This window comes from Dermochelys coriacea, chromosome 10 (assembly GCF_009764565.3).
Source record: "Dermochelys coriacea isolate rDerCor1 chromosome 10, rDerCor1.pri.v4, whole genome shotgun sequence".
NCBI lineage: Eukaryota > Metazoa > Chordata > Testudines > Dermochelyidae > Dermochelys > Dermochelys coriacea.
The window spans coordinates 60,745,308-60,759,252 of NC_050077.1; the positions used below are offsets into that span (position 1 = coordinate 60,745,308).

General features: G+C 42.8%; 1 protein-coding gene across 2 annotated transcripts in view; it reads left to right on the forward strand.

Moving 5' to 3' along the window:
• The window catches only part of PYGO1 (pygopus family PHD finger 1), a 27,493-nt gene continuing 13,548 nt past the window's right edge, over positions 1–13,945 (forward strand). The window contains exons 1-3 of one of the 2 annotated variants that reach the window (XR_006274597.1): positions 1–333; positions 9,135–9,220; positions 11,369–12,585. Coding sequence is in view for 1 of the 2 variants with exons in the window: in XM_038417993.2 (XP_038273921.1) it covers positions 285–333; positions 9,135–9,220; positions 11,369–12,502 (1,269 nt within the window). In the remaining variant the exon portion in view is untranslated. Of the gene's footprint in view, positions 334–9,134; positions 9,221–11,368; positions 13,834–13,945 lie in introns of those variants that run through there. The other variant, XM_038417993.2, reaches the window with a different exon arrangement.

Genomic DNA, 13,945 nt, shown 5'->3' on the forward strand with positions numbered 1-13,945 from the left:
CCCGCTCGAGCAGACCCCCGGCCGCTCTGCCCGCAGCAGCCGCCCCTGGGCCGCCGCTGAGCGGAGCCCGCCCTGCGCCTCGCCCGCCTGAGGCAGCCCCGGCGCCCTCCCGCTCCGAAACTTTGCAAAGTCTGGCAGCTCCCCGTGGCCGGCCCGGCTTACGGCGGCCGAGGCAGCCGAAGCAGCAGGCGGAGGAGGAGGCGGGGTGCGGGCCAGCCGCCGCCGCCGCAGCATCAAAGCGCCTCGATTCCTGCTGCCGTGGGAGCCATGCGCCGCCGTCTGTAATGTCAGCGGAACAGGAGAAGGATCCCATCGCGCTGAAGAGAGCCCGAGGTACAGCGGGCCGGGGGTGGGGGGAGCCGGGCGGGCCACCCTGGGGACAGCCGGGGGGGTCCCGGGCCTAACTCCGCCGAGGAGCCATGGCATCCTCCCGCTCGCCGTCTGAGCCAAAGCGTCCCCCTGCCGCCGCCCTCTGCCTGCCGCGGGGAGCTGGAGGCAGCGCCTGCATTCCGGGCGTCTGGCGGGGCTGCCGCTGCCGCTGCCGCGCTTCTGTGCAGGGAGCCGCTCCCGCTTGCCCCAGCTCCTGTTACACCCCATGGGGGTGTCATTTATCTGGATGTGTACTTGGTGTGTCCGGCTGACTCATCGCTGTTGCGATCTGTTTTATGCATTGCCGTGGCTCCAGTCGCCTTTGGAAGTAGCATTGCTCAAGTGCGTTTCTTTGAATGCCGTATTAAGTCTACAGTGAGGCCCCGATTCCGCGAACTGATCTGCGTGGGTGGACCCCTGCAGCCGTGAGGATTCAATTTTAGGATTGGGGATTAAAGTAGAGAAGTTAATATTGAAGGATCCAGGAGCATCGTTAACTTGTCCAACCACATGCAGTATTTCTACTCGTTTTCTTGGTGTATAATATATTAGTATACATTGTTAAATAAGTATAGTACATGTGCCCATATTAACGCTCCTGCACAGAGAGCAAACTGCATTTCCAAACTTTGACTTTTCACCTTCTGACCTTTAATACTAAACTAATATTTGGGTTTTTTTAAAAAAATTTGTTGGAAAAGAGAAGAAAAAAATTACCTTCTATTAATAATGGCAGTATTTGTATGGTCCCGGTGAGGTTTTGAAGCTCAGGCCTCCTTGAAATGTATTGGGAAAGTACAGTTCCATCCCTGTTGCTGCTATTTGGCTGGAGACCATTTTCTGCAAGGCTTGCTTAGCAGGGCAGCAGCACATCTCTTTACATCGTGATAGCTGTATCTTTAGAATGACAAAAGAGACATTTGTTTTGCAATGAAATACTGGAATGTACAGAGTATCTGTGAGAGGATCGAAAATTGTGGTGAAATTATAAAGTCAGGAATTCATTGCTCCTTTTCCCTTCACCCCTGGAATTTTTCTAATGTTCTTTATGTTAGCCTTTGGCAGTGGGCGGGGGGGAGTGGAGAGGGAGAGGACAAAGATTTTGCTGTGTGTATTTCACTCAGATATTTACAATTCACTTCTTTCAGTTGTTCTAGCAACACCTGTAGAGCAGCAGTACTTGTACCTAGCAGGTTAGGCAGAGAAAATATGTCACAGAAAGACTGGAATTCTTTAAGCTAATTTAAATAATAGGTTCTGATCCTGCAAACCCTTAAGTACACATATAGCCAATTGATTTCAATACGATATTGATGAAGGGCATAAAGTTACATAGGTGCATAAACCATTGCACGATTAGGGCCACAGCACATGCCCATTGAACTAGTGTCCCCTCACCCCCATCTAGGGGCCGTGCTCCTCTTGACCTGCTGCTTACAAACAGGGAAGAATTAGTAGGGGAGGTAGAAGTGGGTGGCAACCTAGGCAGCAGTGACCATGAGATGGTTAAGTTCAGGATCCTGACAAAAGGAAGAAAGGAGAGTAGCAAAATATGGACCCTGGACTTCAGAAAAGCAGACTTTGACTCCTTTAGGGAACTAATGGGCAGGATCCCCTGGGAAGCTAATATGAGGGGGCAAGGAGACCAGGAGAGCTGGCTGTATTTTAAAGAAGCCTTATTGAGGGCGCAGGAATAAACCACCCCGAAGTTCAGAAAGAATAGCAAATATGGCAGGCGACCAGCTTGGCTTAACAGTGAAATCTTCGGTGAGCTTAAACTCCAAAAGGAAGCTTACAAGAAGTGGAAATTTGGACAGATGACTAGGGAGGAGTATAAAAATATTGCTCGAGCATGCAGGGGTGTAATCAGGAAGGCCAAAGTACAATTGGAGTTGCAGCTAGCAAGGGATAACAAGAAGGGTTTCCACAGGTATGTTAGCAATAAGAAGAAGGTCAGGGAAAGTGTGGGACCCTTACTGAATGGTGGAGGCAACATAGTGACAGGTTATGTGGAAAAAGCTGAGGTACTCAAGCTTTTTTTGCCTCGGTCTTCACAGACAAGGTCAGCTCCCAGACTGATGCAATGGGCAGCACAGTATGGGGAGGAGGTGAGCAGCCCTCAGTGGTGAAAGAACAGGTTAAGGATCATTTAGAAAAGCTGGACGTGCACAAGTCCATGGGTCCAGATCTAATGCATCCAAGGGTGCTGAGGGAGTTGGCTGATGTGATTGCAGAGCCACTGGCCATTATCTTTGAAAATTCATGGCGATTGGGGAAAGTCCCGGACGATTGGAAATAGGCAAATACAGAGCCCATATTTTAAAAAGGGAAGAAAGAGAACCTGGGGAACTACAGACCGGTCAGCCTCACTTCAGTCCCCAGCAAAATCTTGGAGCAGGTCCTCAAGGAATCCATTCTGAAGCACTTGGAGGAGCGAAAGGTGATCAGGCACAGTCAACATGGATTCACCAAGGACAAATCATGCCTGACCAACCTGATTGCCTTCTATGATGAGATAACTGGCTCTGTGGATATGGGGAAAGCAGTGGACGTGATATATCTTGACTTTAGCAAAGCTGTTGATACGGTTTCCCACAGTATTCTTACCAGCAAGTTCAAAAAGTATGGATTGGGTTAATGGACTATAAGGTGGATAGAAAGCTGGCTAGATTGTCGGGCTCAACGGGTAGTGACCAATGGCTCGATGTATAGTTGGCAGCTGGTATCAAGCAGAGTGCCCCAGGGCTCAGTCCTGGGGCCGGTTTTGTTCAACATCTTCATTAATGATCTGGATGATGGGATTAATTGCACCCTCAGCAAGTTCGCAGATGACACTAAGCTTGGGGGAGAGGTAGATATGCTAGAGGGTAGGGATAGGGTCTGGAGTGACCTAGACAAATTGGAGGATTGGGCCAAAAGAAATCTGATGAGGTTCAGCAAGGACAAGTGAGAATCCCATGCACCGCTACAGGCTGGTTAAGCAGCAGTTTTGCAGAAAAGGACCTGGGGATTACAATGGACAAGAAGCTGGATATGACTCAGCAGTGTGCCCTCGTTGCCAAGAAGGCCAACGGCATATTGGGCTGTATTAGTAGGAGTATTGCCAGCAGATCGAGGGAAGTGATTTATTCCCCTCTATTCGGCACTGGTGAGGCCACACTGGAGTATTGCGTACCGTTTTGGTTGTCCCCCCACTACTGAAGGGATGTGGAGAAATTGGAGAGAGTCCAACAGAGGGCAATGAAAATGATTAGGGGGCTGAGGCACATGACTTACGAGGAGAGGCTGAGGGAACTGGGCTTATTTAGTCTGCAGAAGAGAAGAGTGAGGGGGGATTTGATAGCAGCCTTCAGCTACCTGAAGGGGGGTTCCAAAGAGGATGGAGCTAGGCTGTTCTCAGTGGTGGTAGGTGACAGAACAAGAAACAATGGTCTCAAGTTGCAGTGAGGGAGATCTAGGTTGGATATTAGGAAACACTATTTCACTAGGAGGGTGGTGAAGCACTGGAATGGGTTACCTAGGGAGGTGGTGGAATCTCCTTCCTTAGAGGTTTTTAAGGCCCAGCTTGACAAAGCCTTGGCTGGAATGATTTAGTTGGTGTTGGTCCTACTTTGAGCAGGGGATTGGACTAGATGACCTCTCTTCCAACCCTGATATTCTATGATTCTATGATCTATAGTCTCTTGGTTGTTTATTTCTTAAAACAAAAAAACCAAAATCCATACTTAGCCAAGGGACTACTTACTCATCAAGGGTTATGGCCCCGGTCCTGCAAAGACTTACATGTGCTTTACTTCACATACTGTAAAATACTGGACTATGCTTACTGTGTAAAGTTGCATAAAAGTCTTTGCAGAATCAGGGTCTGTTTATTTACATATAAAGATTTAAGTGTCACCTGTCTTGAGTGTGTGTGTGTGTGTGTGTGTGTGTGTGTGTGTGTGTGTGTAAAATAAAGTGCGCAGATTTAGTCCCCCACTCTCCCAACATTCAAAAATGGGTGAACTACATTTTTTTTCAAAAATTTGAAAGGGGAATAATAGCTTTCATATGTGACAAGCATAGAAAGTCTAAGCCAAAATGCTCTGGGTTTTTTTGTTTGCTTTTTACAGAAAGCCAAGAGTGTCTGAGAACAGAGAATATGCTGAAACCATTTTGTAACCTTAACTCTAGTATATTGCAAAATACCAAAACGTTCAGTGTATCGTTTACTGAAAAGACTGTGGATACAAAAAGTGACTTTCAGGAAAGTTTATTTTGTCTGCTTGATAATGACCCTTGTTCACTTTTCTTGGAGGTATGTGAGGACTAACATTCATTTTCCTTTTAAATTCTTATAAACCCAAAAGGAAAAATACATAAATTCATAGATTCATAGATACTAAGGTCAGAAGGGACCATTCTGATCATCTAGTCTGACCTCCTGCACAGCGCAGGCCACAGAATCTCACCCACCCACTCCTATGAAAAACCTCACCCATGTCTGAGCTATTGAAGTCCTTAAATCATGGTTCAAAGACTTTAAGGAGCAGAGAAGCCTCCCTCAAGTCAACCATGCCCCATACTACAGAGGAAGGCGAAAAACCTCCAGGGCCTCTCCAATCTGCCCTGGAGGAAAATTCCTTCCCAACCCCAAATATGGCAATCAGCTAAACCCTGAGCATATGGGCAAGATTCACCAGCCAGATACCCAGGAAAGAATTTTCTATAGTAACTCAGATCCCATCCATCTAATATCCCATCTCAGGGGATTTGGCCTATTTACCCTGAATATTTAAAGATCAATTACTTACCAAAATCCCATTATCCCATCATACCATCTCCTCCATAAACTTATCGAGTAGAATCTTAAAGCCAGATAGATCTTTTGCCCCCACTGCTTCCCTTGGAAGGCTATTCCAAAACTTCACTCCTCTGATGGTTAGAAACCTTCGTCTGATTTCAAGTCTAAACTTTCTGGTGGCCAGTTTATACCCATTTGTTCTTGTGTCCACATTGGTGCTGAGCTGAAATAATTCCTCTCCCTCTCCTGTATTTATCCCTCTGATATATTTATAGAGAGCAATCGTATCTCCCCTCAACCTTCTTTTAGTTAGGATAAACAAGCCAAGCTCCTTAAGTCTCCTTTCATAAGACAAGTTTTCCATTCCTCGGATCATCCTAGTAGCCCTTCTCTGTACCTGCTCCAGTTTGAATTCATCCTTTATAAACATGGGAGACCAGAACTGCACACAGTATTCTAGGTGAGGTCTCACCAGTGCCTTGTATAACGGTACTAAAACTTCCTTATCCCTACTGGAAATGCCTCTCCTGATGCATCCCAAAACCGCATTAGCTTTTTTCACAGCCATATCACATTGGCAGCTCATAGACATCCTATTCATCCTAAATTCATAGGTCTAACTTACATTATTGGCCTCACATAGAGAAAGCTGAGATCACAAAAGCTTAGTACTTCATCAAACAGTCTTGCAAATCAATAAGCATCCAAGTAGCTTTACTCACTCATGTGAGTAATCACATTGACTCCAATGGGACTACTCACATAAGTAGGGTTACTCATGTACTTAAAGTGTTTGCAGGATCAGATCCTTGAGTACTAGTTTATACTTAACAAACCTTACAGAGATTTAGGCTGTATTTTGAACTGCTACAGGAAGGTGAGCATTTGCTGGTGGTCCTTAGAGAATTGTTTGGTCACATCCTTAACACTCTCCTTATTTTCAGCTGCTGAATTTCATTAAAAGAATCTAAAATACATTAAACACTTTCCAGATAATATTTTTCCATATCAGCAATTGCTCTTGTTGACACATGGAAGCTATGTGAATATGAATGGGAGAGAAAATTGTTTGTATAATTGTGAATGAAAGAGAAGGTGTCAATGAGACAATCTCTCTGTTAAACTGTGATACGTCTATAAGAATGTTTGAGAACACCTGAGTGATGGAAAACAGAGGGAAAAATTTGAGGAGATAGTTTGTAGTTTACCAAGCTAGGACATTTTGGCAGGAGTATTTGTAATGATCCCTTCCTCCTGCAGAATTTTTATTGGAATATTTAATATTTAAAATCTATGGGCTGCTATACTTTACGTAGCACATAAGGGGACACACGGTTTTACATTATAAACCGTAAGAATTGGACATCTTCCCAAATCCCAAAGAGTTATTCTCACAACAGATTTTGTGGTGATCTGCTGTGGTATGTTAACTCTCAAACATGATAAAAAATTTCCCCTGGCCTGATATTTAATAGGATTTGAATTTACCAGTTTTCTTCCAGTCATAATAATTTGGGGTGGTCACTTTTCTTCCTTGTGTTTGGTGAAATATTTTAGGGATTATACATTTTTTTTATAATGTATATATAAATATTTATAAATATATATACACACACACACACATGATATGAAATATGAGGTGGGATTTTAACTTTGACAGCCAGAGCCAAAAGGAAGTTATTAAAGCAAGTACAGAACACGGATTCCTCCATGAGGTGGGAAGTAGTTTCCCTGAAAGCCTTGCTCTGAAGCAGTATGAGTTATCTGAGTGGAAATTGTCCCATTGGCATTTTCTGCCCTCCTAGTGAGGGGACTAAGACAAAATCCCTGCTGACTAGCAGAATACTGACTTTGAGGCTAAGGAATCCATCAAAAATATTTGAAATATCTGAGGATAATTTAACTGGTATACTGGCCTGATTTTCCTCTGTGTGGGAGAAGCTTTGTGCGCAAAGCAGCTGTGGATCAGCTGCCTGCTGGAGGATTCTGAGCAACGTAGAGTTGTTGTAGATGGTTCCTATGAGGAATCCCTTACTGGCATAGGGGACGTGTGGGAAGAAAGGAATGTGAACTAGCATCCATATGCCCCAGTAAAACACAGTTACCTTCAGACTACTCTACCTGAACTGAACTGGCATCAGAACAGTCCAGGACTGAGGATGGGTGAGGTGCAAAGGGTCTTGACTTGGACCAAGCCCTCCTTAGCTGAGCTCAAGGGTCAGAATCATTGTTGCTATGGGTCAGATTTTCAAATACTTTTAGATGCTTACAGATGCAGATGGGCACCTAATGGGACTTTCAAAAGCACCTAAACAGAAGACAATGGGAATTAGGCACCATGCCTGCTTAGCAGCACAAGACGCCTATCTGTAGATGTCTAAATACCTTTTAAAATTTGACCCTGTGTAACCAGATGAGAGTGATGCAGTAATAACAAATTCTCATGCGCAGCAAAACATTTGTATCTTGGTAGAGTTTAGCTAGTTTTTTAATGTGAATTTTAAACATAGGGACAGATCACACTTTTCTAAAAAATATCAAATGATAGTACCAATCTGAAGTCAGTTTACATGCATTCCACTGTATGTAGCAGCAAAGAATAATTGTTTATCAAAGTAAAGATGTAGACAGAGCATGGGCAAAAAAGAATGAACTTGTATACAGTCTGTTCATATTGATGGTTCTACCAGGTTAAAATCTGTCACCTTAACATCGTCTTTCCATGACTTTCCAAACGCTCAAGCTTTGGCTCAAGGTTACTCTTCATTCCCAAAACAAATTAACAATTTCTTCTACTAATGTAATGCGGCATTTATCATTAAAATCTCCTCTATCCATCTCTAGAAGTGGTGGGCAACCTGCAACCTGTAACGGTAATCCGCAGGCGGGCTGCAAGACAGTGTTTACATTGACCATCTGCAGCTCCCAGTGGCCATGGTTTGCTGTTCCCGGCTGTGTGGGCTGCAGGGACATGCTGGCTGTTGCTTCACACAGCTCCCATGGGCCAGGAATGGCAAACCGCGGCCACTGGGTGCTGCAGGCAGCCATGCCTGCGGATGGCCAATGTAAACACTGTCTTGCGGCCCGTTAGCGGATTACCCTGACAGGCTGCGTGTGGCCCGTGGGCCACAGGTTGCCCACCACTGAACTATAGCTTTACAAGGGACTAAAAAATAAAAAGTCATAATTTGTACTACAGGATCATGTAGAACTTCAGGTGTCTGTCACATTCTGATGAAAGGTGTAGCTGAACTTCACGTGAAACATTGGATTTTCTTTCTCTTAGTTAAAATGAAACAAGTGGATCAAGAAGATAAACATCCCTCATATTGCAGGAAACTGTATTTGTACCAAAATAGCTTTTGTTAACTGCTACATAAGGATTCTGCAAAGCAATCCCCTAGTGCTGGCTCATTGATTATAGTGAGATTTTTCCTGCAGTGACCTTTTGCATGATCAAGGCTTAATTTATGGGAGTTTGGAAATGACAAGCTGAGAGTCTTGTCTCAGCTGTATGCCCGGTTTTCAGGGATTTTCATTAATAGAATGCCAGGTTTTCATTCATAGACTTGTTTCTGCTTGCTCTTTCCTTAACTACATACTGTAACTGCCTATTGTGCATGGGGAGTCCACGACTGATGAACACCACATCTGTGTACGTTAAGTGGGAGATGAATCTTAGATAATTCCTTTTTGGTGAGAGAAGTCTTAAGCACCAAGGGCTTGATCCAAAACCCAATTAAATTAATGGAGGTCTTTCCATTGACTTTAATGGGCTTTGAATCAGGCCTTAATGTTCTAATGGAGATGGACTCCAGTAGTTGTGTTACAGCCCCCTATAGCTCAAGATGTGTTTATTGTATAAATTTTGTAGTTTTAAGCTAGAATTAGTGATACTTTGATGTTTGACACAGAAAGGCACACATTCATATAAAATCTATATTGAAACAAATGCAGAATTATATTGATTTAAATTTTATAGGTGGTGACAGTGGATTGGATGGGTTAGGAGGACCAGGAGTACAACTTGGAAGCCCAGATAAGAAAAAGCGCAAGTCAAATACACAGGTAAATTGCTTTTGATGTTCTCAATTTTTTGAATAAATAACACACTCAGATGTTGCTTACTAATATGACTGTCTCTTTCATCTAGGAATATCAATCCTTTATCACAGGCACAGATTAGTAGCTTTCCAGTATTTTATAATTAAGTGTTTAGGTAAAATCTTAGATCCCTCTCCATCCCCCTACTGGTTACTAGTAACTCCTATTGAAGTTCTTTTAATCCCTGGAGATTGCTTGCATCCTGCAACGGGAGAATATAAAGTCTTTGGTAAAGATACACAGAGTGAACAGGCTGTTCATTCAGTCATGTGGACATGGTTCTGAGGAACAGAATTTAATTCCCAGCCTTCAGTTGTTTGGTGCGACTCTCCAGGGTATGAGTGGAAGCTGTGGGCTGCTGCTTTTCCCCATATATGAAGGTTTGTGGACTAATGGGTCCGTACAGTTCATGAACCCATTGGCCACACCTTTAGTATACCCTTATAGTGCTTTCCAATGCAGGGAGCCATGAGGCACACTTGGTACGTTTAATTTATACCGTTTGGCTTTTCTGTCCACTGGAAATGTATGGTTTCCATTTTCTGAAATGGGGCTTTCAGAGAGTGTGTGGGAAGACATAGGATTTGGGTGCTAATGCAAAACACAGATATTGATCATCACCTGTAAAGTAAAATTGTCCTCTCCTGTGTGTCCACTCAGCACTCTGTCTCAGAATATCTCCTATTAGTTACTTTGTGGCAAATAATGAGAATAATCTTATTCAGGTAGGGCCAGTTATCACCTTGTGATAATGCATGCCCAGTTCCCATTGACTTGGGTGTCTATTTCTTTTTCTTGTTCAAGTAGTGGTGAAACCCGCTGTTGTAGGCATATACAATTAATTTCAGGCTTTTGGATCTCTTAGTTCTCTCTAATAATGAAGCTTTTCTTTCGCAGCAGAATGACAGTAAATATAATGGTGTTGCAGATCAAGTTCCTCCTCTTTTGTTACCTCTAACAAGGTTTGCAGGGCAACAGAAATCTGGAGAATCATTTCCCCAGCCTAGGCTACTAAATATTTGGGGCCAAATTCTCATCTTCTGTGCACACTGTGCATGAGGGAGCTATGTGGTGGTGAGCAGGCCAGAACTCTCCCCACAAACTGGACCAGAACGACAGTCAGTTGTGTAGTCACTCTCTACAGTCATTTATGCAGCCTCTGTGTCCACTAAACCCCACAAGCTCCCAGCCCAGCCCCACAAAGTGCTGTAGTAGAGCAGATCCTTCTGGTTCACAGAAGATGGAGAGTCCCGCTGGGCAGACTGTCTCCTGCCTGTACACCTTGTAGCATGGATACAGTAGTATTGCTATCTTTTAAGTCTTGCATAGCCTCATCAAAAGTGGGATGGGTCAGGGGAGAGATTTGCCCTTTAACTTAGTAAGAAGTAACTTAGTGAGAGGAAACAAAGGAAAATCTGTTTTAAACGGTATTTAAACATGAGTTTTTATGTTTTAATTATATGATTTTGCGGGAATCCTGTTTTTCTTAAATAAAAGAAGGAAACAAAACAACACAGTGAGCATTTTTTGCAGCATGTTGTACAGCTGCACAGTTTTTAAAAATAGTGAAATTAATCTAAATCACTTTAACGGCATCATGAGTTTTATGAAATAGCTCTTAAGACAAACTCGGAAAATATTTGATAAAATAAGTGTATGTACTCCAGCCACAGAACTCAGTTGGTTTCAGTCAGAGTTCTGTGTGGGAGACAATGCAGGATCAGACTCCTAATAATATAAAGACCAACGGTGGCATTAGACCGGTATACCTGCAAAGGGATCCACTCTTCCAGGGGCTGCTGTATCACAAAAATCACCATCACAACTGGTGCCCATATTAGCAGTCTTGCAAAAGAGGCCCAGGGGAGGAATAAGCCTGGACCCTGAACTGTTCTGTCTCTTCCATTCTGTTGAGATTTAAGGCTCACTGGCAGAGAAGTTTGGGGAAGCTTACACTGACGGTTGCTGCCCATGTGGCACCTAACTGAATAAACAGAAGACTTTGGTTCACTCGTGCTGCCAATCCAGCTTCTTTATGTTGAAAGCCCATGTGTTCTTATAGGGAAGTTTATACGAATGCTAATTTAAATATTATATTCTAAATATTTTCAGGGATCTTCCTTTCCTCCTCCATCTGAATATGCTCCACCGCCAAATCCAAGCTCAGACCACCTTGTAGCGGCTAACCCATTTGATGATAACTATAATACTGTCTCCTATAAACCCCTATCTTCAGGAAGTCCTTATTTCAGCAATCCTGGTTACCCTGGTTTTGGAGGTTATAACACTTTCAGAATGCCACCTCATATGCTGCCCAGAATGTCCTCGCCATATGGTGGTTCTTACACCCTCAGAAACCAGCCACACCCACTTCCTCAGAACCCCGTGGGAATGGGTTTTAATCGACCTCATGCTTTCAACTTTGGTCCACATGATAACACAGGTTTTGGAAATCAGCCATCTTATAACAGTGGTCAAATGAGTCAAAATATCAATATGCCCAGTCAGTACTTCAGACCAAATCCTGGTGAGAACTTTGGTCACATTCCTCCACAAAATACTAGTCAAATACCACACCCTGACATGACATCTAACTTTGGACCTGCAAGCAATCCAAATTTTAATTCCCAGTTAGATTCAAACCATTCTTTTGTTCCACCTCCCAACACCTACAATCAGACAAAACTATCAGCACAAAAACAAGACTTCAGTCAAGGTGTAGGCAAAACTTCCAGCCAGAACACTGCTACACATCAGCATCACCACAGAACAGATGACATCATGAACCAAGGTAGTGCTGACTTAAAAAACGTTAATCGAAACAATGTAGTAAATCAAGAGAGCAACCATTCTCATAATGCAGATAACACTAACAGTAGCCATGCTAATGGGACTCAGAGCAAGTCCCGTCAGCCTAGGGTTACAGCTGAAGGATGCAACTCTGAAAAGAGCAGCAAAACATCTCTCCACCCCAGTCGTCATGGTCATTCATCCTCTGAGCCAGTCTATCCATGTGGAATTTGTACACATGAAGTTAATGATGACCAGGATGCCATCTTGTGTGAAGCTTCTTGTCAAAAATGGTTTCATCGGATTTGCACGGGCATGACTGAGTCAGCTTATGGCCTCCTCACTGCAGAAGCATCAGCAGTATGGGGCTGTGATACCTGCATGGCTGAAAAGGATGTCCAGTTGATGCGTACTAGGGAGACTGCAGGGCCACCCGCATTGAATACTGATGGATGACGACATCTACTGATGCAGTATTGAAATACATATACAGAGGTATAGCTCATAATGGTGTACTTCATTTTCTATAGACAATTAAGGTTGGTTTGGTTTTTTTTTTTTGCTTTTAGTCTAACTATCTTCACACATGAAATTCCATCTGTTTCTGTGTTCTTTGTTTTATGCCTGTTTATGTGAGTATTTAAACTTCGATTAGAAACACAGACAACATTTGAAGATCCAAAATATGACTGCTATTTGTTTGATCACAAGCAAGTTTTGCATTAAAAAATGAATTACTGGAATTATTGATGTCAGAACATCTGCCTTGATGACTACAGGCTGCCAGATAGTGCTGAGCCTTGATGGTACTATATATTGGAAACATTCATTATTGTTATGTTTTATGAATGTCCATTACTGTTTTGCTCATATACAGTGCTATCTGTTCTGTGGATAGGAGAAAAGGTGGAGGAGGTGACATGGAGAAAGAGGAGTACTAATGAATTTTATTTTAAGATGAGCACTAAGGATTTAAATTTTTTTTCTCATTCTCCATCTGAAACAATGAAGCAATGTTGCATTTGATTGTTTTAGTATTTGTGATGTTTACACTTCAGAATACAGTGCCTCCTGACTTCTCAGCAAATATTTAATACCCAAGAACTCCAGTGAAGTCTTGCGTTTCTAAAAATTCAGTATTTTTACAATATATATCCTAGAATTACATTTAAAAACACAAAAATAACATCAAGGTTGCAAAGTCAAGCTCTCAAAAGTTAGGGAATGCCAGAATTTGGCCCTTTCTGTGCATACACAGTAGGAAATAGTCTTTAATTTGACATGATTGCATGCTTCCTCCTAGATGCCAGAGCACCATCTGGCAGAGCATTGACAGCACAAGAGAGACCATCTCCCTGCTCTCATATTTACTGAGCTTGGGTGAACTGTGATTTTTTTTTTCAGTGTCTTGTAATTTGGCCAATTTGGGTGAACTTTTATACGGCTTGGAAAAATTGTGATCCACCTGCCAAACTTCAAGTCCCTGTCCAAAGTATGGAAGTGATAGAGCTTCTCAATTTAAATAATTCTAAGATATATTTTAACATGGGCAACACAGCATATTTTTCCTAAACTTGTTCTTGGAAACAGCTAAACTGCTGAATTTTCCAGACACCCGGCATGAAAATTCAACCCGAACAGTTAAAATTTGGCAAAGTTATAAGCAACTGAAAATGAGGTTTTATAATGAAAGGTGTTGGGCAGCCTTAATAATAGGTAGCGCTACTAGATCTGTCTATTATATTTACCCTTATGCTAATGAGTTATAATAATCATAAATAATCAAACCACATTTGTCAAACATGACAGATGCTAGTCATCTTGCTTAATGCACTACTTGAAGGCGCTCAGATACTGTGGTGGTAAGGATGATATAAGAACCTAAATAGAATACAAACA